The sequence below is a fragment of the Dendrobium catenatum genome, unplaced genomic scaffold, assembly GCF_001605985.2.
Source record: "Dendrobium catenatum unplaced genomic scaffold, ASM160598v2 fragScaff_scaffold_847, whole genome shotgun sequence".
Lineage (NCBI taxonomy): Eukaryota > Viridiplantae > Streptophyta > Magnoliopsida > Asparagales > Orchidaceae > Dendrobium > Dendrobium catenatum.
Genome location: NW_021319309.1, coordinates 1,973,825 through 2,001,770, shown reverse-complemented (window position 1 = coordinate 2,001,770; position 27,946 = coordinate 1,973,825). Strand labels below are relative to the sequence as shown.

At 36.2% G+C, this 27,946-nt stretch overlaps 1 protein-coding gene across 5 annotated transcripts in view; it reads right to left on the bottom strand.

Moving 5' to 3' along the window:
* Positions 1 to 27,946, bottom strand: part of LOC110092570 (probable caffeoyl-CoA O-methyltransferase 1) — a 120,571-nt gene that overhangs the window by 53,486 nt on the left and 39,139 nt on the right. For all 5 annotated transcript variants that reach the window (XR_002302598.2, XM_020817177.2, XM_028696823.1 and 2 more), the window contains one exon: positions 2,459 to 2,584. Coding sequence is in view for 4 of the 5 variants with exons in the window: in XM_020817177.2 (XP_020672836.1) it covers positions 2,459 to 2,584 (126 nt within the window). In the remaining variant the exon portion in view is untranslated. The remainder of the gene's footprint in view (positions 1 to 2,458; positions 2,585 to 27,946) is intronic.

Here is a 27,946-nt window from a genome sequence, read left to right as displayed (position 1 = left end):
GTTTGTCTAGTATTTTCTTCTTCATTTGTACACCACATAAAACATATATTTCTTCATTTACACATCCTAATAAATAAATAACAAACAATATGAAGATCTTACCAATTTACCTATATTATGTTCCTTCTAATTGAATTGTAACTTTTTCTAACTTTCAAAATTTCTATCTCTACCATCTTTACTTACCATTTTCCTATTCCATCTTTCTTTCCCTATTGAATTCAACAACAGCAGCTGGATTCTAACCTGATTTCAAAAACTATAAAGTTTAGGAATCCTTTTGAATTCCAAAATAGTGAATTCAGCTAATACATCAACATTCAAAACAACTTTAATTTCACCTACCAGCTATTGTTAACTCTTCTGTCTACTGATTTTCCACAACCAAATTTTGCACACACTATGGAACAAAATACCATTTCTCTTCAACAAAATACCATGTCAGAACATAAATCTGAGAAGATAACTACTGTTTCTTTCAGCTTTTGAAATCCTACACAATCTATATTTCATTAACTGAGCCAATTAGCACTTCAACCTATAGGTTACACACACAACAGCCCGCCTCCTTTAGTCCCTTGCTATCCCACAGCCAACAGACCCTTCCAGCTACTCCCCTTCAATTCGCTGCTTGCTTTAAAATTTCGAGCAACTGTCGTGAAATGGGAGAGGAATTGGGAATTAAGTGAAATGATATGCTGTATTTTAATGCCACCTAACTAAATAGAACTAGTGGAAATTCCACTAACATTGCCTAAGATAATCACAACCATTGATTACAGATTTCTGCAATCAAACCATTGCATGCCTATATAAGTAGATGGCTACAGTGAATTGAATAAAATAACGAAACAAAATTACTTATTAATTATCAGTAAATCAAAAAGACTTATTAGTTATCAGAAATCAACTAAGTAAGGTAGTTAAGATACTATTATATTAATATTATTCATTTTCTATTTAAATAATAATATGATATCTAAATATACTTCTATATGTCAAAGTGTTCAGAATTAAAAGTGAAATTTAATGAAAATAACTTAACATTAAATTATTGAGCAAGGGTTGACGCCTTGCTTCTTGATCCGAGCCAAAACCCATCAACCTCCATTCCTCACAGTCGTAGCTGTCAATCTGTTCTTTCAACCACCCGTTCCTTACCCAAATACCGATAAACCTATCTTCCTCCTCTACCAAGCCCAACCAACCGTCAACCCTTCGCTCGATCCAGTTCAATAGCAAAGCCGCACCTCACAAACTCTTCCCGATCGTCTGCTCTTCCCAATCCACACAGAAATCAGACCCGTGGCACGTATTGTTTTGCAAATAAATTGCACCATAGGTAAACGATTATGATTGGGACCTCTAACCGAGTGATTTTGCTGTTAAATGCCACCACTAAATTACGGTCATAGTCATAGCCCATATGTTCCCTAATCACTTTAAATTATTGATAAATGAATCAATAAGATATGACCGATATGGCACAAAGCCTTCTTTTAGCTAAGGTAGGCTCAAATCTATCCCCATAGACAAATATTCACCCCAATTCTATAAGGTACTCTTATATGAAGCAACCCATGACTGCAGACAATGATCCTTCGGTCAAGTTGGGTCGACTACCTCCTCTGACTAAGTAGACTAAGGGTCATAATGACCAAGGATGATGGACCGATGGGATCTTGATCGGGTTCATCATCATTTCCTCACCATCCACTTTAAGTGCACAGTTATAAATTTCAATTTCAAATATCAAATTTTGTTGATACTATATGTTGGATATTACGTAACTATTTGATGACTAGCCTTAATCGAAAGTTCTCTCTTGTTGTCGAGAGGGGCAATTAACTATAGGGGCTTGCGTCTTATAGGAAACATGAACTCAGATCATAAAGTTCTTGCAAAATGAAGGCAAAATCTTTGGGTAATGTCCTTCTGAAAATTTGCCTCGAAACCTACTCGTTAAAACTCTCCTCAATGACCCTATAAAAGATGGGTACTGCTCCAATCGATAAGCCGCAGCACTGTGGCGATTTGGTTTTGTAACTTTTCTGTGCACTGTGGTGTTGATTAACACTGGGGCGCTCCGTGATCTGGCACTAGGCCATTAATTAATTGTTAAATTTCCCGAGAACATACCTGTTACAGCACTAGGTTTTGGCGTTGGGATGTTGTACTCGGAAATGCCATCATATGAGTTTTTGTTGAAGAACATTTTGCATGCTATTAGTATGTCATTATTGCCTTCTTCACATGAAATCTAACAGGGATATCATAAGTTTCACCATATTTCCTAGACTCATTTGTATTCATCTCCGCTACCAGTAACTTTTTTGCTCAGGATATAGAAACTATGATCAAACGTTATCACTGTAACAGAAACACCATCATGTAAATAGATTTAATCCTATAGTTTGAAAATTGAAGAACTAGGCATCTTATGAATGTAAATGCTCACCTTGTGGGAAACACCTGCACGCACATAATACTTCTTAGCAATTTCAAGGCAGTTTGCATCTCTTTCACATGCAACCAAACTGCCAGAATCAGGTAGAGCCAACGCAATAGCTAAAGATGAGTAACCCTGGAAAAAACGGAATAATGTATTAATACAAATGAAGCATAGAGAATAACATTGATGAATGATGTTTTTCGAAATCTAATGTTAATCAAACTACTATTGGTTTATCAACAATGACAACTACTGCAATAAAAATTAGATAGATGACGAAGGTAAACAAATATTTTGAATATTGGGTAACAACTTATTCAAAAAAATAAGCAAAAAAAATGTGAAACTAAAATGAAAAAGCAGACATTTTGTTTTTGCATTATAGAAAGGAAAACAGACAAGAGAAAATTGTCAGAAATTTTCAAATGATAAAATCTTGTAACAATGTGTCAGAAATAGCAGATCAGAAATTTGAGTAAATCAATTTCTATTTTTTGGATATCAATCATGAATCATTTGTAAGCTTTTGAAAGGTTGTGTGTGGCTTCTTCCAAACAACAAGTTACTGGTTCGTTCAATTTAACTTGGGATCCAAATACAAATTTGACCGGATTATCATGAAAGTTATGCTTCTAACTTATTAATGTGCAAGCTTGACATCTAAATTGAAAAGGTTCTAAAGTTGCTACCAGCTACAGGGTCCAGGGTGGATGCTGTCAATCTTAAACTTGGTTGGAAAAATCAATAGTGATCTAACAGGTGACATACAAGGCTCAATGGTGTCAAAATAACCATTGCAACTAAGATGTCCTAACGCAAAACTCCAACAATAAAACCATTTATAGTTTAAGAAGGGTCATAAAACTCAACAACAACAAGGAGTCTTTGACTGACATAAATCTTCATAAAACTACCAACCTCACAGAATCTTTGACAGTAAAAAAGTTAAAGTTTATCAAGAAGATAGCAAAGAAATAAAAAGGAACTACTATTGTTACCCACGCTAAGTACTAACTGCATAAAGATAACTCCGTCTTTACTAGACAACATATTGAAGATCCAATAAATGTAATTCATCATCATATCAATGCTAATAACGGAAGGGGATTCGCACTCCATCAAAAAATTGATTGAAAACTGATTTGATTTTCCGGTTTGCTGCTGTTGGTAGCTTAGCGGGTGCTGTTTAGCTTTCGTTTGGTCCAACAATCTCTGGTTGGTTAATGATATTGGAATTACTGGTATTTAGCTTAAGTACACTACAGCAGTTCTGTATTCAAGCTTCAAATGGACTTCGAATTCAATCTGAGGTTAGTCTATTTCAAGGATGAATAATCCTCTGTTTTGAAGTACCTGAGGTTTACAATTGGATGTTCTGGGCCTTGTCTTTGACTCACATTAATCTTTATAAAACTACCAACCCTACAAGCTGAGGTTAGGCAGTGAGTTTTTGTATTCAACTAAATTATTGGGCTTCAAATGGGCACCATGACTGAGTTCTGACAGTTGCTAATTGGGAATGATTCAGTTCCTTCTTTGGATCAAGGTTCCATAAATAATGCTACAGGATCCCCACATCTCACTGCACCAGGCTTATCCTACTTAACTGAAAGCCACTACTTCTTTGAAATTTGCTAGGGTTGATTGAATTCATATGTTTGGGCTCATCCAGATTATTCGTCTTTAGATTGACTTCATGACGGAATTCCTGTTCTTGATAATTGGGAATGTTCCAGTTCCTTCTATGAAAGTTGCTACATGATTGTGGGCTCCGAAAATTCGGCCCCGGCATCCGCCCGCGGTATTTTCTTTATGGGGGGAGTTTTAACGAAATTATGTTCTCGGATAAATTTTGGAAGGCATATGGGTTTGTAGATGACACGTTTAGGAAAGTTGAGGTATTAGATTTGACTTATGTTAAGAAAGGTAGAGGTAGAAATGATATTTTTTTTATTAGATTTAAATGCGAATTTGACTTTTAACCGGACACAATGGCGAAAAAGGATTCATGTAGCCAACCCCACGTAGTGGGACAAAGGATTGATGTTGTTGTTGTTGTTATAGATGAGTTTGTAGATAAGACACTACCCAGAGATTTCACCCTCATTTAGCTAGGACTTTATGATCTAAGTTTTGGTTTCCTATAGGCGCAAGCCCCTATAGTTAATTGCCCCTCCCAACCATGAGAGAGAACTTTCGATTAAGGCTAGTCGTCAATCAGATACGTAGAGATACATGTTACCTGGCATATAGTAGCAGCATGGGCATAGGTATTGGAGAATTTTGAACAATTTATATTTAAAATTGAAAATTTCACCATCTTGCATTTAAAGTGAATGGTGGGGGAATGGATGATGGTCCCAATCAAAATAACATGGTTCCGCCATCCTGGGACATCGTGGATTCGTGGTCCCTGGTCTACTTTAGTCAGAGGAGGTAGTCAACCCAACCTGACAGAATGATCCTTGTCAGCAACCATGGGTTGCTTCGTCCAAGGGGACCTTATAGATCTGGGATGAATGTTTGTCTAAGGGGACAAATTTGAATACACCTTAGCTAACAGAGGGCTTTATGCCCTATCGATTATATCCTATTGATTCATATCTCAAGGATTTGATCTCACTAAGGAACGTATAGACTCTGGTCATAACCGGTATTTCGTGGTGCCATTTGGCGGCAAAACCACTTGGTTAAGAGGGCCCTGGGCCATAACCATTTATCCTACATGTGGCATTTGGCGGCAAAACCGCCGGTCAGAGGACATGTACCACGTCCTTACTGGCAAGAGATTGTTTGATAATAGATCCTAGTGATATTTTTGACTGGGCATTAGCTTTATATGAGCTGAAGTAAAATTTAATTTGTCCACCACGGCAAACTGTTGTGGAGGGAGGATAGATTTTGCTTTAATAAAGGATGGATAATTTCAATTTTAAATATCGAGATTTTGAAATGATTTTGAAAATTTAAATTTTGTAGATATTGGAGTGGCATTTTGAGTATTTGAAATTAACTCCTCCTGTTGAGATAAACATTCAACATGGCCATCATCGAGGTTTTTGGAGTCATTTTCATTTGTGGAATGAATATTGTCGACATTGTCGAGCTGCCGACAGAGAATCAGGTTCATCATAGGCTTTGTGCCTTTATTGGTAAATTTTCTTTGATGAAGGCCTTATGGGTCCAATATAAATGTATTAAAATAAATATCTCAGTTGACCTCACGACCACATTTATTTAAGGATTCGAGCCTTGTCGACTCCTGTCTACCCGCACAGGAGGATTGGGCTCGAACTTGGGCTTATTGACCCGCACAGCATCCATAGACGTCACATGTGTATCCATAAAATGCTCGCTAGGGCCCATGCGGGTATTTCATTGCATACCCCTTTTTGTGTACCTATGTGTATATATATTATAGTGCATGTGAGGGGGGTACTTTAAAATATTTGTAAATGCATTATGTTTGCTTGCATGAATGTAGCAGATATTCTGGCTTGGCATTAAAATTTAGTCATTTGCCCGTTGCATGAAAGAGAAGATGGTTGTTTATTGATTTTTGTACTTCAATAAACAACTTCAAGGAAACCTAGGATTTGCTAGTGCTCTTTTGGGCCCCTTAGAGGTCATTTGAGAACCACTATGTTAATTTTAAGAGCAATGAAAGAGAATATCATTTATTGACTTCATGTTTCAACAAATGAGATATAGAAAACCTAGAGTTTGATTCTATGTTGGAAGCTTCTGAGATAACATGTCAATTATTTTAAGAAAAATCCACTACACTATACACTAAGCGATTGATGATAGCTCCAAAGGGAGACTAAAGATTCATGCGATACAATAATTGGAGCCTTGAGGACGCTTCAACTATCTTGCATGATGGACATGGGCATAAGAAAGAGAGCTTCCTATTATCCTACAATTTTTTTGGATTTGTTGGAAATAGGGAAGATTTGATCTCCTAGAGTTTTGGAGAGCTTCCTAAATCATTTATAGTGATTAGGAGGTTAGGGAGTGGACAAACGCTTTGATTTGACTACAAACTAAGGGGTCTTACATGTCTAGTTTGCTTGTCATTTTATGTGGCCACATCAATAGGAAAGTTGCATAAATGAACTTCCATAATTTCAAAAAGAAACACAAGAATTAGATATGACACATGGACCTTTGAAGGTCCATCGTATACCCCAAAAATTAGTTTTACAAGCATTTGGAATTAAATGAGCACATTTATGAACTTTACAATTTCAAAATCTATGTTTAAATCATGGACTAGATTGTTTATGTACACTATGGGATTTGCAACGCATGCCTTTGAAACATACAAGAAATCTCATAATGCTTTGATGTCATATGTGTGACTTTCGATCAATCAAATAGATTATAATGTTTACCAAACCATAGAGGCTATCGCTCTCTAGTACACAAAATCTCCTAAATCCCATCAATTTTGTCAAGATGCTTTAATTTAGAAATTTCATAAATGTGCTCAAATACATTTTAGATGGCGTGACACATGGCTCATGAACCTTTAAAGGTTTAGAGAATACCATAAATCATAAATATCTAAAACTTACTGGACATATTTATAAAATTCATAAATTTGGAGAGTGGGATAGACTTGCAAAAGGCTCGTAATTTTCTCTAAGATAATTTTGACATAACCTAAATCATAAACAAGCGTGTGATCCATTTGTTCAAATGCATAACCATCAAATTTGAGTGTGATGATAACAAAACCTAGGTTTGTCGTAGGCGATGGTATGGACACAATATGAATGCTTTTACATGTATTTGGAGGTTGACGGACATAAGTCCGACAACCCTACGCGTATCGGCACGCCTCTTTGGCTCTCATAAGAGAGCAAACATATGAAAATCACTAAATTTTCATTGTTTTGTGAATAGGACAGCGAACATAGGAGTTGGGGAAGCAAAAAATTAAGTTCCTAAAAGACTTATGTCTTTGGAACATCAACCACACATCAATTGGCTAGGGGGGCCTTAGGGCTTTTCCTAAGATTTTAGGATTTTACCTCACCCAGGCTGTCCAAGCGCTCCAAATTGCTGTCCAAGTCGCTATCAAAGCTCCAATCCAAGCTCCAAGTGTTGTCCAAGTTGTTCTGTATTCCTCCTTTGTTGTCAAAGGCGCTCTCAAGTCTCCAAACTACTATTTGGGAGCTTCCAAAAGCTTCCTTATTTCCTTGAGGTCATCGGAATTGGAGGAAGGAGAAGAAAACCTCCACCTTCTCTAATTGCCGCAAAGAAGAGATGCGGTGGTTCTGAAAGAGGACGGTGGCTTCAGATAGTTCAGCAACTAAGGGAGGCGGAACTTTTTGGGAGGTTCAGCCAAAGGCTTGGACGGGGTCGGCATAGGTTCCGCTCGGTTTCCGCCTGCATGTGGTGGCTTCGAATAGTTCAGGCGATTAGGGGGGGGGGTGCGGAGGACCTCCTGGGAGACTTGGCAGAAAGCCTGGATGGGGCCGGACGGGGGTTCTATGAATAAGGGTCGGACGGAGGCCTTCAGCGCAAATGGGAGTTCCGCACACAAGGTCACGGACGATGGTTCCGCTTGGAGTTTTTCCTCTCGCTCTCTCTTGCTCTTCTTCAGGACAGACAAACACGAGGGAGCCGAATAACTCCCCCCTTTCCCTTTCGCTCTCTGAGAGGAGCACGCACAAGGCAGGAAACCGCCCAAACGCACCAATCCCAACTCCTTAATGCGCAAAATGATAGAATTTCCCCTCGAGTAGATTTTCTGAAGGATTTGATGTGAAATTGGGCGGGATTTGAGATGAAATCTCACCCCTAGGTTTCAAATTTTGATTTTAGGACTCAATATAGCCCAATTTGGGATGAAATTGAGCCCAAATTGGACTCGACCCGAACCGATTTAAGTCGATTTAGGTGTGATTGTGTCCGATCAAGCCAATTTTATAAAATTAGACTTAAATCGGCACCGAATGGCATTGAATTTGGTTCGGCGACGCTCGATGGGTTCAATTTGAATTGATTTGATTTTAATTTAATTTAATTAAATCGAGGTTTAATTTGGGTTAATTTCAGTTAGACAAAATTCGATCGAATCGATCGAGTACGATCGAATCCAGTCGAGCTCGAATTGGCTCAATCATGGTCGAGTCGACACGAAAATATGCGTCAACAAAAGGACCCCCAATATGTGTGGTGAATGAATGGAAGTATGCCACACATTGGCGTTGACCAAATAATGATCAAACGAAATATTCCAAATCAAATAGGGTATGATTCGAAAGAGAAAGAGATATATAAAAAGCTAAACTCAGATTTAGACAAGATCTAAGCAGTCAAGGAGACTTCTTTCTATCACCTTCAGGAAAGAGTTTTAAATTACTCTTGAAAGAGAATTTAGAAGTATTTTGACAACTTCTAAAGAGGTTTCTAAAGACATTTGATATCTTTAGAGAGGATTTGATAGAGATAGAAGTATTTTGGCAACTTCTAAGAAGAATTCTAGAGACATTTGGCATTTCTAGAAATGATTTAACTTAATTAGAAGTATCTTAACAACTTCTAAGAGGCTTCTAGACAAGTTGGGTGTCTCTAGAAAGATTTTGGATCAATCAGAAGTATTTTGACAACTTCTAAAAAAGATTTCTAAAGATATTTGATACCCTTAGAAAGAATTTGATTTGGATAGAAGAAATTTAATAACTTGTAAAAGAGCTTAAGGTTGTTTTTCTATCACCTAAAAGGCGAGGGTTATTTTGGCTACCACCTACAAGATTTTCAAGGATATTTTGGCTATCACTTCAAAAGGGAATAGAGACATTTAGTGTCTCTAAAAGGATCTTAGGGATATTTTGTTATCTCCTAGAAGTTTAGGTGTATTTTGGCTACCACTTAAAGGGTTCTCAAAGATATTTTACTATCACTAGAGAAGGCTTAGGAACATTTGATATTTCCTAAAGGTCAAAAGGCATTTAACACCTATAGAGAGGTTCTAAAAGGTATTTTGGCAACCAATTAGAGATAGAGTTTGTCTAATTTGGGTAAGACAAAACAAAATAGCTAAGGCTAAGAGTTTCTTGGCTACACTTTAAACCTTGAAGGTATTTGGTGTAAGGTCATCTATTTTGACTACATAAACCTAAACATTTGAGAAGACTAAAGGGCCTTTTGATAACCACTAAAAGTCTAAATTTGGATAGAACTATTGATGTTCAATTTGGATAAAACAAGATCTAAAGGAATGAGCTAGGAGAGACCCTGGAAGATTTGAATTCTACCTAAACTCGGAAATTAATAAGAAAACTTCTATTTGAGGGAATGTACACTTGGTATTTGGTACTAAGATTTGCATTTGACTTTCTTTTGGAGAAAGACATTGATTGTCTTTCATTTGGAGAAACAAAAGATGACCTTTCTTTTTGAGAATGAAAAATATGAACTTCCATTTCGAGAAAAACGATTTTGATTTTTCGTTTTGAGAAAAATAAAAATTTCAGAATTTCGAACCGAGATTTTGGTAATCCGGACCCAATCCGCAACCTGATGAAAAGATCATTTCTATTCGAAAGAAACATTCATTCATTGAAATTAAAATTTGCATACAATCAATAATAATATTTTTTGAGATGATGTTCATTGATAGGCAGCATAGGACGTTCACCGTTATAATCAATCAACTGGTAAGATCCACCTTGATTGGCCTTTTCTACCACAAAGGGACCTTTCCAAGTAGGCTCGAACTTGCCACCTATTTTATAGTGGGCGAAAATCAGTCTGCAAAGAACTAGGACTAGGACACCAACCTTGAAAGTCCTGGGACGGACCAATTTTTCATGAGCTTGAGCCATGCGGGCTTGGTACAACTCGAGGTTCTGTTGAGCATGCAAACGCTTCTCATCTAAAACATCAAGTTCCTCCAACCTCGGTTTAGCATTTTGTTCACTTGTAATTCATTATTTATTGCAATTCTATGAAATGGAAGTTGCACCTCCAAAAGGAGAACCTCCTCCGCTCCATAGACTAGAGCAAATGGAGAGGCATGTATTGGAGTTCTCTATGTGGTCTGATAGACCCACAACGCCTCAACCAACTTTTCATGCCATTGATGTGTGTCCTTATCTAAGGTTTTCTTTAACAACTGAACTAATGTCTTGTTGAATGCTTCAGCCAATCTATTAATTCAAGGATAGTATATCATACTATACCTCCAATCAAAGCTATTATTGTTAACAAATTGATTAAGCCTTGTACTTTTAAAAGCAAGACCATTATCGAATATGATGCAACGTGGAACACCAAATCTGTATACGACATGGTTCTTAAAAAATTTCAATATTTGACTAGTTTTAACTTCTCTCAGTGGTACAGCTTCAACCCACTTTGAGAAATAATCAATCGCAGCAAGAATAAACCTAAAACCTTTATAGGAAGGAGGGTATATAGGCCCAAAAATATCAGTTCTCCAACTTTCAAAAGGCCAAGAAGCTATTGTTGGATGAGAAACATTTGTTGGCCAATGCAAAACTACCTATGTACTTGGCATTGATGACACCGTCATGCTACTTCAACACAATCTTTGATTATTGAAGGCTAATAGTACCCAAGCCTTTTAATTTTCAATTTTATTTTGGGACCCGACTGGTGGGCACCACACAAGCCCGCATGCACCTCGATCACTATCTTGTGGGTTTCATCCTTTGCAAGACATCACATCCACATTTGGTCAAATGACTGCCTGTACAATGAACTTGAGGGTAGATCTTCTTTGTAAAGGACACGCTCCATCCTCACCTCTTCTTCTAACTTAGGTGCAACACATACATTTAAATCATACACTATACTTTTAGACAATGAAGTTAAAGTTTTTACAAACTCATTCAACTTTTCATTCATAATGAAATCAGACACCTCTTTCTGAGAGTTGTCCTCAGCACGTGAAAGATTTTCTTTTATGTTCCAAATAGGCTTTCAGTTATTACCCATTTTGAAGCTGCATTTGTTAAACTATCCATCACATTTGGTTCTGCCTTTGAATTGGACCCTAAGCCTATATGGATGATGGGCATTCTTGGAGTAGGTGGTGGAGATGAGGCTTTGGTGGCCCTCACCCTCCACTCATCTTGACCTTTGCCTCCTCTGCCACGATCTCTGCCACGGGCACGCTGTGCCATCCTACCTCCTCTTGTGCTAAAAAAGGGGCATGACTCCATCTAATCTTTTCCTCAAGTTCTTCTTGAGGGTACTCTTAGACATGTGTTAGAGACTTTTCCTTTGGTGTACTTGTTTCCGCTTGATCTTCAGTTGATACCATAAATCTAGAAAACACTAACAGTCTCTTTGGAACATAATAAGATGCATCTTCGTATTTCCCGACTTCATGTACACAAAATGGTTTCAAATCTACCTTTCTGCAGTATTCTACACCATTATGTTCATATTTCATACTTGGTGTAAAGAGGAAGGAATCATATTGTATTCATGAGCCAATGCCTACCAAAAAGTGATTTAAATGAAATTTCATAATCAAAGATGTGGAATTTAGCTTCATTTCTCAAATCCCCCAACAATAGTGAAAGAGTAACGAAGCCTAAAACCCTTTGCCCCTTTTCATTGAAGCCACGAACCATCATTTTGTCAGAACTTAATTCTTGCGTGTCAACATTGAGTTGGGCTAAAGTTCTTAGGCTCATTATGTTGACCGATGCACCTGGGTAAACAAGTACTATATTCAACTTGAAATTGTCAATATCAACAGTTATGTAAAGTGGGCGATTGTGATCTAAAGTTCCTAGGAGCAAATCTTCATCAGAAAAAGGCTAATCTAGGTACCACTCTGAAGTGTAAAGACTCCTTAAAGGAACACTCAACGAGTTGAGCCAAACAAATTTCAAAATCAAGAAGAGCCTTAATCAAAGCCTCTCGCATTTCAGGAGAAAGTATGAGTGCATCATATATACTCAGCCTCGTAGGGAGTTTCCTAAGGTGAGCTAATACATTATAATCCACTTTTGGTGGTCCACCGCCCACTTGCTCTTGTGGAGCAAGTGTTGGTGGAACCACGCCCTTATTTTGATTGATAAGTTATTTTCCTTTATCTTTCTTGGATGTCATTGGAGATTGTACAACACGATCACTTCAGAGATTTATTTATGTTATTTCTTCAGGCTTAGAAGTTGAGGTCACATCAATCAAAACCTCATAATCTGATTCTTTTTTCACTTGATTTGTCTCTTAGTCAGATGGCTCGGGCTCAATGACAATCTTTACTCCCTGTATTTGGCACACAGATAGATTATCATCAGAACCTAATTCAAGCAATTGAGAAAATTCAGTTATAGGTTGCTCATTTTCATAATTAGAATGAAAAGATAACATGTACGCGAAAGGATTGTTCATTTCATTAACATCATTTGGAACATACATGAAATTAGAGAGAGTGATGGGCTTTAAGGATTTCCCCTTGCCATTTGGAGAGATAACTTGTTTGATTTGAGGGGGGTTGATTTTTCTTTTTCCTTTCCTTGCACCATTGAAACTCTCTTTCTAAGAAGTTTCGAGGGTGAAGAACCATTTTCATACATTGAATTATTTGAAGGAACTCCAAAAGAGGCCTTTTTAATGGGCATTTAAGTTTCTTTTGGAAACTCCAAGTCTTGGGTAGTCTTTTCAACATTTTTTGGGAAGATTTGGACAAGGACACCTGCCAACCCCTTGCATCTGTAAGCAAATAAACATTGCCTTACTTATTGAACACAACTAGAGAGAAAACTGCAATGGCTGACTCTACATTCTGCCACTTGGTAGGGATGACTTCTACATAAATAATCTTAGCAGACTCTTGTGATGGGTTTGCTAAGTATGTTTCAAGAATACTCATCCTACCAAATTTGTAATCATTTTCAACCCAATATTAAAATATATAACAATCTTCTATAACATGACCCAACATCCTATGGATAATTTAGCTCATTACTCTTATCAATTTATGTTGGTCTTTCTGATTTAGGGAGTTGAAAATTGTGATCTTGAACTAAGGACTTAAAAATTTTTCTTTATAGCATCTCTCATAAAAGAGTAATGTTGATGGATCTTTTTTATCAATTCCCTAGAATCAGGCTTTCTAACTACCCTCTCCTTATCTTTTCTGGGTTGCTGCTTTGAAATCTTTCTTGGTTACTACTGCTCAGTAATATAAATCTGATTTCCCTTCTAAAGAGATAATGCTGACACACTACTTTTTCTTTCAACTATTTTCTCTTTGAATTTCTTTGAATGGTCACCATTATTGTTATCTTTAAGGAATGACAACTGAGCTGCTTCAGACTGAAGGTTAGATGTCTTAATAAGGAATTTTTCAAAGGTCTTAATAGTGAACCCCTTAAGAATGAGTGTTATTGGTTCATGATTATTCTTTAGGAAGATCTCTATAGCATGTTGTTCTTGGAGTTATCGGTCACATTTTAAGCTAAGATTTCTCCACCTAAGAATGTAATCCACCAACCCCTCATTTGATTTTTGTTTCTCAACTACAAGGTCTTCCACTGTATTGTGATGTTTGGCTCTTGCAAACCTCTTCACAAACAAAAACTCCAACTCTGCAAATGACTTCACCGAGCCATTTGGTAACTCGGCATAATAATCAAAAGCTACACCAAAAAGGCTACTCACAAACTGTCTGAATAAAAGAGCATCACTACTACCCACATTACAACACCCAGCTCTTAAATGAGCTAAATGCTCGCGTGAGTTTCCAACACCATCAAAGAGTTTGAAGGGGCAACAAAACCTTCAGGATACTATACTAAATCAAATGGGTGTTTTTCCTTTGTCTTTGGAATCAACATTGGTAGGGGGAAGAGTGTACCACTCATGGAGCTATGACATTGGGTCTTCATTCTTTCTTCACCCTAGATGAGGAGGTATGAGATTTTTGGCGTCCCACATTTACCTCATCTAATGGTGGAGTTTGAATGCAACCCCCAGAGTGTAGCTCATCATGAGGAGTATGAGGTGGAGACATCCTAAACCTACTAGGTACATTAGATCAAGTAGAACTGAAAAGGGAGGCCCGAGGGACCACTTGGTGATTAGCGTGATCAACCTTTAGTCTGCCATAGGCCTCAAGTGGTTGTATTGAGTTACCAACCAGAATTATCTGCTCACTAACTGATCTCTCCTTACGAGGCCCATAACCATACCCATCTGTCAAAGCTGACACAGCTGGCTGCCTAGAGAATATGCGTCTATTCCTCTGGGTTGGTTTAACAATCAACTTGCTATCCTCTTTTAGAAGCAATTTAGCAAAATCTCTTGTGATTATAATTTTCATAGCCTTAATCACTGTCTCTTTTGTAATGTAGAGTTTATCAGCTACCCTTGGGAAAATCTTCCTTATATCTTTCTCCCACTGCTTCTTTCTTTCCTCAAGAGTGCTATTGGATATTCTAAGTGGAGGCTTAAGGGGTGATGCAACTATCTTCCTAACATCCTCCTCACCCATAGACACAAAAATGGAGTAAAACCTACTCCCCTTAGCAAGAGGAGAGAGATCCATCATCTCAGCCTCCAACTCAACCTGCTCTTCTTTTTCCATCCTCTTTTTTTAAATCTCCTATACTTGTAACTTTTTTGGGATCTAATCAGGATATAAGTAGAATTATGGAAAGTGAAGGAATCATCATATAATAATCGAGAAATTGCAATAGAAAAGAAAAAGGGGAGGTTTGTGATGATTTTTAAATCTTTTCTACTAGGTAATCCATTATCCTTATGCATGAAGATAATAAATTCGGTCGTTGTGGTCGGGCTCTATTATGGATTTCTGACCACATTCTCCATAGGGCCCTCTTATCTCTTCCTTCTCCGAGCTCGGGTTATGGAAGAAGGAACCGAGAAGGAGGTATCAGCAACAACTGGTTTTATTGCGGGACAGCTCATGATGTTCATATCGATCTATTATGCGCCTCACCCTTCCTCATACTAACTGAACTAAAAAAGATCCTCAGACTCTGGAAGACTTGGGATGACTGCTAATAACAAAATTGACTTATGTTCTTTCTCAACAAATTTCTTCTTAGGCAATAGTGGAGTCAATATTGTTTGTCTGACATCTGACTTCGGGACTTTAGGAAAGGTCAACCTATTGAAAATAGAAGGTCGGAAGGCTAAAGCTTTTGGAGACAACTCAACCTTTCTCTTCATACTCTAAGCAGGTGACCTCTCCATAGCGGGCTAATTTATTTCTAAAACATTCTTTTCAGATGAAGGTTGACTCTCCAAGGTTCTTGCCTCAGAAGGTGTAGGACCTTGGAAAAGAACCTCATGTCCTCAAATCCTTGCCCAAATTTGACCATATCCCTATAAGCAGGGACTGATCAAATGACAACTGCAAATTATCCTCAAACTTGAAAACCATTCTACCTTCCATTTTACTTTACTACGTTCTCAAACAACTGAATATTAAAAGATTTCCTGAAAACCAAAATTCTTGAGATTAACCTTTATATTGTATTACTTTGAATCCAACCAACACATAATCAACTAATCAGTGCACTTTTCTTGGGTTTTCTAACCACCCATAACTATGACCTGATTTTAATGAATGATGAATGAATTTGATTGGTTTTGGAATCCTAAACTATTTGACATTATTTTCTTGTAGATTTATACAAACACCACAATTATGATGTGAGGGAGATTTTGAATTGGATATCTGAAAATGTGAAAATTTTTTAAAATGATTAATTTAAAAAATTAAAGTTCATCTTTCTCATTTTTTAAAACGATTTGGAAAGTTCATCTTGAAGAGCATTTGCTTGTATTGGCATCACTCAAACCAACATTTAAAATGGGATTGGTATACAATACAAAAAAATGAACTTGCAAATGTTGTTTAGCCAACATTTAAAATGACTAATTAAAAACCACTAGTTTAGATGAAAATAGATATCGTCCTCAGTGAAGACGCCAGAAAATCTATTGAAAAATTTTGTTCTCCTCAAACTGATTGCATACCTTATGATTGAGTTTGACATAAGAAAGATGATATATTACCTTGAAAGATAAAAATATTATTTTCTTATAGACTCAATGATAAAATTTATATTTTAATAGAAATTACCTCATTCAATGTTTGGTTGAATGAGATTTATTTTATTATGGGATATAAATATCTCATAGGACAAGCCACTATGGTTAATTACATCTCAAGTTTTGGTGTTTAAGAACACTTTTGACTAAATTAGTAATTATCTTGCTTTGAAAATCATTTAGATATTGGTTAAATTTGGATTTTTGAAAATTCATGAAAATCTTGTTTAAAAGGTTTTGGCTTTTAGGAATTTCAAGGAAGAGAAGGGATCAACATGAAATTAGATTTATTGGAATGAGGGTCAAACAAAAGAAGTTGAGTACTTGATTCTGATGAAAACTCAAAGATACTCAAACTATCCTATATTAGACTTTACATTTTAGAAATCTAATTTTGTTTTAAGTTGATATTTTCATTAGAAGATTGTGGCTTACATTCCAACAACATATATTGGAGGAATTGCCCAGAATGTGAGGACTAGCATGGTGATTGAAATTAATTATTATCTCGGATCCTAAGACTAAAGTGAGAACTACCGAGAGGTTATTCCTAGAACTTAAGCCTAACGGAATGCAAAGGAACTTACAAACTACGCCTCACATGAGGCATAGCAGCCCGATCTCTGAATTTATTATCCTAGCTGGAAAGGGCTATCAGCTAAACCTACCTAGTCACTTTTAAAATCATGAATTTGGTCTCAATATATATGAAGAGTGGAATGTTGTTTTTGTTTCAGAAGTAGGGCTTACAACTTAGCTTTGATAATAAGATGCCTAATTATGATGGTATGTATATGTTGACTCACAAAAAAGATAGATTTTTTAGTTATCTAATCTTTAAGTGAGGAATTTCTACATATGACACATTTGGGTTATGCATGACTGTTTTAAGTTTTGAAAAATTTGACTCCTTTAAAAGGAGTCATGCAAGTTTATTTTTTGTAAGAAAATTATAGAGCCTAATTTCATTCTTAGATTATTTACATTTTAATGGGAATCCTTCTAAACCTTTGGAAAATCATGTCCACTCCCAAACCTCCTAATCAATATAATTGATTTAGAAATCCTTCTAAAGCTTTAGGAGATTAATCCTTCTCTTCTCCAAACAAATCCAAAATATTTGTAGGAGAGTAGGAAGCTCTCTTTCTCATGCCCATATCCATCTTGCAAGATAGTTAAAGCATCCTCAATGCTCTAATTATTGTATTGCATGAATCCTTATTCCTCTTAGGGCCATCATTGATCGTTTTGTATATAATGTGGTGGATGTTTCTCAAAATAATCGTCATGTTGTCTCACAAGCTTCCAAACTTAGAACCAAACTCTAGGTTTCCTCCATTTCATTTGGGACACAAAACTAATAAATGATATCCTCATTCATTGCTCTTAACATTCACATAGAGGTTTCCAACTAATCTCTAAAGAGCCTAGAAGAGCACTAATGAATCTTAGGACTAAATCCTAAGTTGTCCCTTTCATTTGCTAATAGCACAAAATTAGCAAATGAACTTTTCATCTTCTTCATGCATGATACATGGAGTTTCCTCAAAACTCCAAGTGTTAAATGAAATAAACCTTGTAACCTTAGGATGAAAATCCTGGGTTCGTCTTATCTTGGTTATTGATATAAAATCAACAAGTCAATATCATTCTTCATTTTCATGTGTGACAATGAACCTCCCCTCTTCGAGCATCAAGCATTCCAGGGATTTCCATAAGTTGCAACATATAAGATGCATTTCCTTTATCATCTTCCATAAACATAAATTATAGGAGAACACTCAAATCTTTTTCACTCTCCTAAACCCAAATTAGGAGAGTATATCACCTCTCTTTGAACATCAAATGTTCAAAGAGCGTTCAGAAGTTCACAACCTAAAGTTGCATCTTCCTTTCTCCTACTACAACTCAAAAATTGTATAAATTTCTCTAATCCCACTAGCCCAAGTTAGATGGTTGAATATCCCCTTCTTTGAACACCAAATATTCAAAGTAATTCTTCCACGTTGCAACTTCCATGTTGCATTTCCGCATTTCTTCTCTATAAACCAAAATTGTAGAGAAATCTTCTCCTTTCTACAACACAAAAGTTGTATAAAACTCTCATTCATTCAACCCATGTTGAGTGAATCAATCTTATTCCAAACCAATTTATTTGTTGAACCATCCCAAACATAGGATTCAAAAGTCATATCTCCAATTCAACCTTCCAACCCAAGTTGGAAGGGTAAATCCCTCTCTTTGGACATTAAAATGTTCAAAAATATTTATGAATTTGCAGCACATAAGTTGTGCATTCCTCTAATTCAGGAAAATCATACTCCAAATTGTTGAAGACTTCAAATCAAGATCTGCTTATAATATTTTGTAACTTGAAGTCTGTATTTTACCTTTGCTTGAATCTGAGATAGTGTGATTGTAATTAAGTAACTCAACACACAAACCGGGGGAAAGCTTTAAAATTCACAATTTTTAATATTGATCATACAGTATGTTCGTAAGGGACGATCAGGTCAGTTATACTCCTCTAAGAGCAAATGGAACGAACAAAGGATGAGAAAAAATTTTTCTAAGTCATATTCGTCCAGACGAAATATCTCATTCGTCCCTGGACGATCTACTCAGGATTTTCACTTTGAAATGTTCGTCCAAACGAAAATACCATTCATCCCTGGTCGATCTCCTCTGGATTTTCACTTTGAACTGTTCGTCCAGACGAATTGACCCCTTCGTCCCTAGACGATGTCCTCTGTTCTTTGAACTTGTGATCCGTCCTGCTTTTTCATACCGAACGAACCTTGAAAATAACGGTTCGTACCAGACGAACCATGATCGTATGGGACAATGATCGGGTACAAAGGCAGTTCGTACCCTTGTATATTGAGGTCGTACGCAAAAGTTTTTACACTGTTCATACGTATGAAATGGCTCGTACAAGAAGATCATGAACGCACAAATTTGAATAATTGCAGTTTTTAGACGGCTTTTCGTGTCTTTCATATAAAAGGGCCACTTAAGACTGTCATGAAATCTTTTTGTCTACTGGTGTTCGTGCAAACTAAAGGGAGATTGAATGAGAGAGTATGAGGGAGTGTTTGAAGGAGAGTTCTTACTATTGGAGCGTGAAGGGTTCACTTGATACTCAAATGTAAGAATCTCCATTTGTAAATTTTGATTACTTTACTCTCTTCTGTTGTGCTTCTAGATTTCTCGTGAGAAGATCTTTCATGAAGATCCGGTTCTCTGCCGACATAAGAGTGTGAATAGCCGAAGAGTTCTCTGCCTATACTTCGAGAAGTGTGAAAGGACGAAGGTTCTCTGCCTACACTTGGAGAAGTTTGAAAGGACAAAGGTTCTCTGTCTACATTTGGAGAGTGTGACCAACCGAGGGTTCTCTGCCAACATTTGGAGGATGTAAAAGGACGACGATTCTCTACCACACCTGGTAGTGGTGGAAGAGAGTTTTTGTGAAGGCTTCTCCGCCTTGGTGTGAGGGCAAAATGAGAGACAGCTATGGTAATAGTGCAATACCTGAAGTGAGAGACTTCAGGAAGTGGATGTACGTCGTGTTTGACCGAACTGCTATAAATATTGTCTTTTATTTTCGCTGCTTTATTACTTTACTGTTTTGTTTATCTGTGGTTGAAAAATTATTTTAAAAATTTCACAAAATTTTAATTGGTTTAAAAAGAGGTAAATTTTTAAATTACCAATTCACCCCTCCTCTTGGTTCACCGTTGGGACATAAGCTTAGGTCTAACAATCTAATTCATATTTAACAAGTTTCAACAAGTGGTATCAGAGCTTAGTTTCAAAATCATAAGTTTAGACTACTTTTTGATTAACGATCATGGCTACATTTGGAAACTGAAACACACCTGAAGGTTACTCTATAACTAGACCTCCCTTGTTCGATAATATTCCTTTTGATTTTTGAAAAACAGACATGTCTACATTTTTACAGTCACTAGATTATCATATGTGGATCTTATTTCATGAAAGGTATACAAAACCAACTAGATTAGTTGACGGAGTTAGAGTTGAAACTCCCTTTACAGACTGGACAGTAGAAGAACGTTACTTAGCACAACTTAACGCTAAATGCTTGAATAGTTTCTTTCATACTCATAAATTTGAAGATTACATGCGAGTTTCTACTTGCAAAAGTGGAAAGGAAATATGAGATATAATTTTTATAACATATGAGGGGACTAATGAAGTTAAACAATCCAGACTTAATATCTTGTTGCATGACTATGAACTGTTTCGTATGAAACCTAATGAATCTATTTCTGATATGTACATAAGATTCACACAAATAGTCACCTCTTTACATGCATTGGGTAGGAAAATAACAAACGCTGAAATGGTTAAGATACTTCGATGTTTGCCTATTGATTATGATGCTAAAATAACTGCGATTACAGAGTCTAAAGATTTAAATAAATATTTAATTGACAATCTTCTTGAATCACTTATTGTTTACGAGCAAGGAGTGAGTCAAATAAAGGTTGATACAAGAGAGCCACGAAAGGAGAAGAATATTGCACTAAAGGTAGAGTCAGAGAGTGATCAATCTGTACCTGAGGATGAGGACGACATCGCTTTGATGATTAGATAGTTCAGAAACATTCTAAAAAGGAAGCAAAAGAGACGCCATCAATGAAATCGAGGTAAATTTAATAGAAATGTCAAGGTTTCAAATGATGTTATTTGCTATGAATGTAGGAAACTTGGACACATTAAGTCAGACTGCCCAAAACTTAAAGTCACTCCTAACAAAGAGAAGGTAGAGGAGAAACCAATGGTAAAGAAGGGCAAAAAGAAATTCCAAAGAACTTTCTGGGCGGACTCAACTTCAGACTCGTTAGAGACTGAAAAGGAAGAGGAAGTCACCAATCTGTGCTTAATGGCGGATAATCTTGATCAGTCAGATCAAGAAGAGGTATGTGACTTGACTTACAATAAACTTTTAGAAGTCTCAAAACGTATACATGTTGCATATAAAAAATTAAAGAAAATACATACTAGTCTGAACTTAGAGTTATAAGAACATCAAAGAGAACAAGAGATCCTTAGGAAAGATCATGCTTTAATTGATAACAACCACATGAAATTACTTGATGAGTTTGACGATTTGAATAAGAACCATGAAAACTTAAAATCATCCTATGCAGAACTTGAAAAAGAATTTAAAGATTTTAAAGATGAATTAGAGAGCAAAATTTATCGAATTAATTATACAAATCGTATATTGGAAGATATTAATTCATTTTACAAACTGAAGATAAAAGTTCTCGAGAATAATAGGATACCCCCAAGACTTGAAGATTTCACGAATCCTATTTTGTATCTTAAATTTATGCAATCCATGAATAAACAGAAAAACTATAGAAGATTAAGAAACTCACTTCCTGAAGTAAAATGCTTTAATTGTGGATTGTTTGGACATATAGCACACACCCGTACATTGAAAAAGAAAACACATTTGATGTGGAGACCTAAGATGCATAAACTTAGACATATCATACATGAATCTATTTATAATTTGCAAAAAGGTGAACCCAAACTTGTTTGGATTCCCAGGTCTAACTTTTGATAATTTTGTAGGATCGCTCTCACACAATGCCTCGTGAGAGCATATGGTACCTGGATAATGGTTGCTCAAAGCATATGACTGGAGATACTTTACAATTTATATCGCTGGAAGCCAGGAGTGGAGGCAGGGTTACACTTGGAGATAATACCACAAGAAAGGTGGTAGGGTCAGATATAATTGGAAACTTAAAAAATTTTTTATAGAAAATGTTTTCTTGGTAGAAGGCTTAAAGCATAATCTTCTGAATATTAGTCAGCTATGTGATAAAGGTTATTGAGTAAAATTTTTTCCTCCTAGCTGCATATTAAGTCTGAATGATAATGATGTTTCAAATGGTATAATAAGGGTAAACAATGTGTATATGCCATATTTGAATTGTATCAAAACTCCTACTATTTTTATTTAAAAACTATTTATGATGAGTCATGCCTTTGACATAGGAGACTTTGTCACTCTAGCATGAAAAACCTTAGGAGGATTACCCAAAGAACTTAGTAAGAGATAACAAAACAAGACTTTACTAAAGACTACCTTTGTGATGCATGTCAATTAGGAAACAGGTGAAGTCATCTTTTCAATCCAATACGGGTCTTAGAACTAGTAAACAATTGGAAATATTGCATATGGATCTTTTTGGATCATTTGGATTTATAAGTCTAGGAGGAAAGGTATACGGATTTGTAATTATGGATGATTACTCTAGATTCACCTGAGTTAGATTTCTATATCATAAGAGTGAATATTTGAGGAATTTAAAAAATTTTCAACTTGGATTCAAAGGAAACTAGGATGTGAGATAATTACAATTCAAAGTGATCATGAAGGAGAGAAAGGAATTGATCATAATTTTTCAGCACCTAAAACACCTCAGCAGAATGGGGTAGTCGAAAGAAAAAATAGAACATTAATAGAAGCCGCTCGAGCGCTATTGGCAGAATATTCACTTCCTAAATATTTTTGGACTGAGGCAGTTAACACAACATGTTATGTTCTGAATAGAGTGAATGTAAGATCAAACTTGAATAAGACACCCTATGAGTTACTAAAGTGGAGAATATCTAATTTGTCACATTTGCATGTCTTTGGACGTAAGGTGTTTATACATAACAATGAAAAATCTGTCTTAGAAAAATTTGATACAAAATCAAATGAAGAAATTTTTCTAGGATGCTCTAGTGTTGAAAAATCTTATAGAGTATTCAATAAAACAACTTTGATAATTAAAGAGACCACACATGTTGTATTTGATGAATCTGATATTTCGAAAGAGCCGATTGTTGAAGAGGGTGAGATAGATATTAACTCCCAAAAGATTTAGAAAATAAACTTGGATGAAAATTTGAAAATTGATAATCTTTGCCTAAAGATTTGAGATTTTCTAAAAATCACTCAAAGAAAATTGATTATATATAAACTTAGTGAGGGTGTTAGGACTAGGCGTGGACTGAACAAAGAAGTCAATCATTCAGCCTTTATTTCAATGATAGAACCCACAAATAGATCAAGTACTTTGGATGAATTTTAGATATTGGCTATGCAAGAATAATTAAATCAATTTGTAAGAAATAAAGTTTGAATATTAACTGCAATGTTAAAGGATCAAAGTGTTGTTGGAACTAAGTGGGTATTCAAGAACAAAATGAATGACTCAGGAGTAGTCAATAGAAATAAGGCTAGATTGGTGGCTAAGAGGTATAATCAGATTGATTTAGAGAAGACTTTTACCCCTGTAGCTAGACTTGAAGCAATAAGGATTTTGTTAGCCTTTGCTTGTTTTAGAGGATTTAAATTGTATCAAATGGATATTAAAAGTGTCTTTTTAAATGGGATAATTCAAGAGAATGTTTATGTGGAACAACCTCCAAACTTTAAGAATTCTAAACACCCAAATCATGTTTTCAAATTGAAAAAGGCATTATACGGATTGAAACAGGCATCTAGGGCTTGGTATGAGAGGTTGAGCACCTTCCTACTTAAGAATTCTTTTGAAAAAAGAAGTGTGAATACAACTCTCTTTTTAAAGAAATTGGGAGAGGATATACTCATTGTATAAATTTATGTTGATGATATCTTCTTTGGATCTTCAAATAAAAATCTTTATGATGATTTTTCTAAAACAATGAGTAATAAATTTGAGATGAGTCTAATGGGAGATTTGAGTTACTTTCTAGGCTTTAGCATTAAGCAAACTGAGGGTATATTTCTTAGTCAGTCTAAGTATGTTAAGGACATCTTCAAAAAATATGAAATGGACAACGTTAAACCTATTAGTATACCTATGAGTTCCTCAGTTCAATTGAATAAAGACCCTAAAGGAAAATCTATTGATCAAAAGAAATTTAGAGGGATAATTGGATATTTGCTTTATTTGATAGCTAGCCGACCTGATATAATATTTAGTGTTTGTTTATGTGCTAGATTTCAATCAGATCCAAAAGAATCACATTTAACAGCAGTGAAAAAAATTTTAAGATATCTCTTGGGAACACAACTTAGGAATTTGATATCCTAAGTATAGCTCTTCATTTGAAATAATTGGATATTCAGATTCGGACTTTGCAGGTTGTAGGATTGATAGAAAGATCACTTCTAGAACATGTCAATTTATTGGAAATTCTTTAGTCTCTTGGTCCTGTAGAAAATAAAATTCTGTAACCCTATCTACTGATAAAGCTGAATACATTGCCTTAAAAAGTTGTGTGGCACAAGTATTTTTGTTGAAACAACAGTTGATTGATTTAGGATTAACTATAGACACTATTCTCATTTATTGTGATAACCTTACTGCTATTTGCATTTCTAAAAATCCTATTCAACATTCAAGAACCAAACATATAGACATCAAGCATCATTTCATAAGGATCATGTATCCAAAGAAAAAATTGAACTCATTCATGTTTAAATTGAAAATCAACTTGCAGACATTTTTACAAAATCACTAGTCTTTAATGCTTTCAGTATATTAAGAACAAGGCTTGGTGTAATTGATTTGAATGTTTAATTAAAATGTTTCTGCAACATTGATGTGTGTTTTTGTTAGTGTGTTGTTTATTTTCTGATTTTATGATTTTTTTCATATGTTGTTCAGTTTTTTAGTTTTTGTTTGTTTTTGAAATTTTCTTGTTTGACTGTTACAAATATTTTTCACATCAAAATTCCTGTTTTTTTAGCTGTAGTATGATAATTTCAGTGAGACAATCGTCTGTACGAAATTATTTTCGTACTGGACGAATTGTGTAGTGTATTAACTATTGATTCGATCGATTTCCATGCAGTTTTTCAATTTTCAATACAGTTCGTCTGTACGATTGTGATGATCGTCCGGATGATATGTATTCAATCATTTGTACGAATGTAGACGATTATAAGGATAAGATTAGTTTCTTTATTTCAAGAATGTGTTTCAATTATAATGCCATATACAAGTCTAGTTGGTCTAGTGTAGCCTTCATGTACTAAAATTCACAACCGATAGTCAAGCGATTATAGAAACGTAGACATACGTGTTTTTCAAAAATCAAAAAGAATATTATCAAACAATGGGGGTCTTGTGATCAAATACCCATCGGGTTTGTTACGATTTCCGAAAGTAGCCATGATCGTTTTTAAAAAGTTGTCAAAACCTAATTTTTGAAAGTATGCTCTGATTCCACTTGAATGTCCGAATAGGTTGTTAGACATTAAATTTGTCTCAAGGCTAACCAAGAGGGGGTGAATTGATAATTTAAAAATCTCTCGCAAATTTTAGAAAATCAATTTTATAGTTTTAAGCACAATAAAAAATTATTAAAATAAATTTTTAACCACATTAAATTGTAGAAAACAAAAAAATAAAAAGTAAATACAAAAAAACACAAAAATTTATAATGATTCGGTCCAACTAGACCTATGTCCACTCCCTGAAGACTCTCACTTCATTCATTAGACTATACCAAAGTGACTATTCTTTTGCTCCCACAACAAGGCGGAGAAGCCCTTACAATAACTTCTCTTCCACCAATCCTGATGCGACAGAGTACCGTCGTACTTTCTCACCCTCCTGGTGATGGCAGAGAACCGACGTCCTTTCACAATTTCCTCATAACGGCAAAGAATCGGCCCTTTCACACCCTTCTGGTGTTGGCAGAGTACCATCATCTTTTTATACCCTCTTGGCATCGGCAGAGTACTGACGTTCTTTTGAAAATCTTATTTCAAGAGTCTTCAAAAAAGTAGAGAAGAACTTTGAAGAACAAGCAAGACATCCTCACCATTGGGCAACCATATGAATCCCCTCACAAGTCCCTATTAAGAGATCTCTCACTCTCCAATCTCAAGACACATTCCCAAACAATCTCCAAGTACACTCTCAAAAGAAATTCGCAGTAGGAATTCTTGTCAGTCAGGTTTTAAGACTCCAAACAATCGTGTACGGACCCATTTCGTACACTGGTTGGTGTCGTTTGTACGAACATGGACGAGCCCATTTCGTACACTAATCGACGTACTGATACTCAAGTTCGTACTATACGCTCAGTTCAAAAAATTTGCCTGTTCATGTGGACGAACTGATACACACTCATTTCGTACTCTGGACGTCATTTGTACGAAACTATGATCGTACAGTACGATCAATTCAAAAAAATTAAAGTTCATTTAGGGCGAACTGGTATGCAGTTATTTCGTACTCTGGACGTCGGCGGCACAAACCAATGTTCGTACAGTATGAACAATTCAAGAAAAATTTCTAAGGTATGATTCGATTAACTTCTGTCTGAAGGAATATTTACAGAATAAATCATTCAGTACGATTCAATAATCGTATAGTACAATCAGTTTTAAAAGTACAAGTTTTGACTCACTCCCCCAATGTATGTGTGCACAATTACCCAATTACAATCACTCTCTCATACTCAAATAAAAAAAGAAAAAATTCTAGTCTAATATATTTTTAAGTCTTCGACAGTGTGGAGTATGATTTCTCTAAAACATTAGTACACAAACAACACTGTTAAATCTCAACCTTACGATCCCAAAGATATCCACGGCTGTGAACAGTAATCCGTGGGAAGACTACATGAATTGCATTAATTCCTCTCATTAATTTAGGAATAATTGTATTCATGTTATTATAAGAATTATTTGTTTCCTTATCGATACACCTTGTATAGATCTATAAATAGGGAGTAGATTGCTTAATAAAAATTCAAGCTTTTCCTTCTCAAATTCTCCGTTTTAACATTAACATGGTATCAGAGCCAACGGCCTTAATTGCCGTCAAAGAACGATCCTAGATCGTAGGAGGAAGAGAAAAAGGAGAAGCTCGGACATGATCGTTGCCGACCCGTGTACGCCCCGACGAAACAAGACTGAGCCGCTTCGATCGGAACTTCACTTCCGATCCAAGAGGAAGATCGAAGTCGTCAAAGGAAGAAAGCAGAACGATCCGTCAGAAAGGGAAAGACGACGAAGGAGCGAAGCAACCCACTCGTCTCTTCCCTTCCTATCGCAAGTCCTCCCGATCGCAGACGATTCCCCGCACACTGAAATCGGAAGTTGAGACGTGCCGAAGCACCGTTCCAAACTTCCGATCCGACAGGAAGCACAGGAGTTGTAGGAGGATTGTCGAACAGCAACGAAGGAGCCAAAGAAGCGACTCGGGCAAGTTCTGCACCCTGGCGAAGCGACGAAGCCGAAGGGAACGGAAGCCCGATCCTTCACGGTTCCTGTCGATCGAGTGGAAGAGCCGCGATCCGTCTCGGTCCGTCTGCTCTTTCCCGATCCCGCTCGGTGGAGGAGCCGGACCCGTGCCGTTTAAGAGGCTCGGCCTTTTT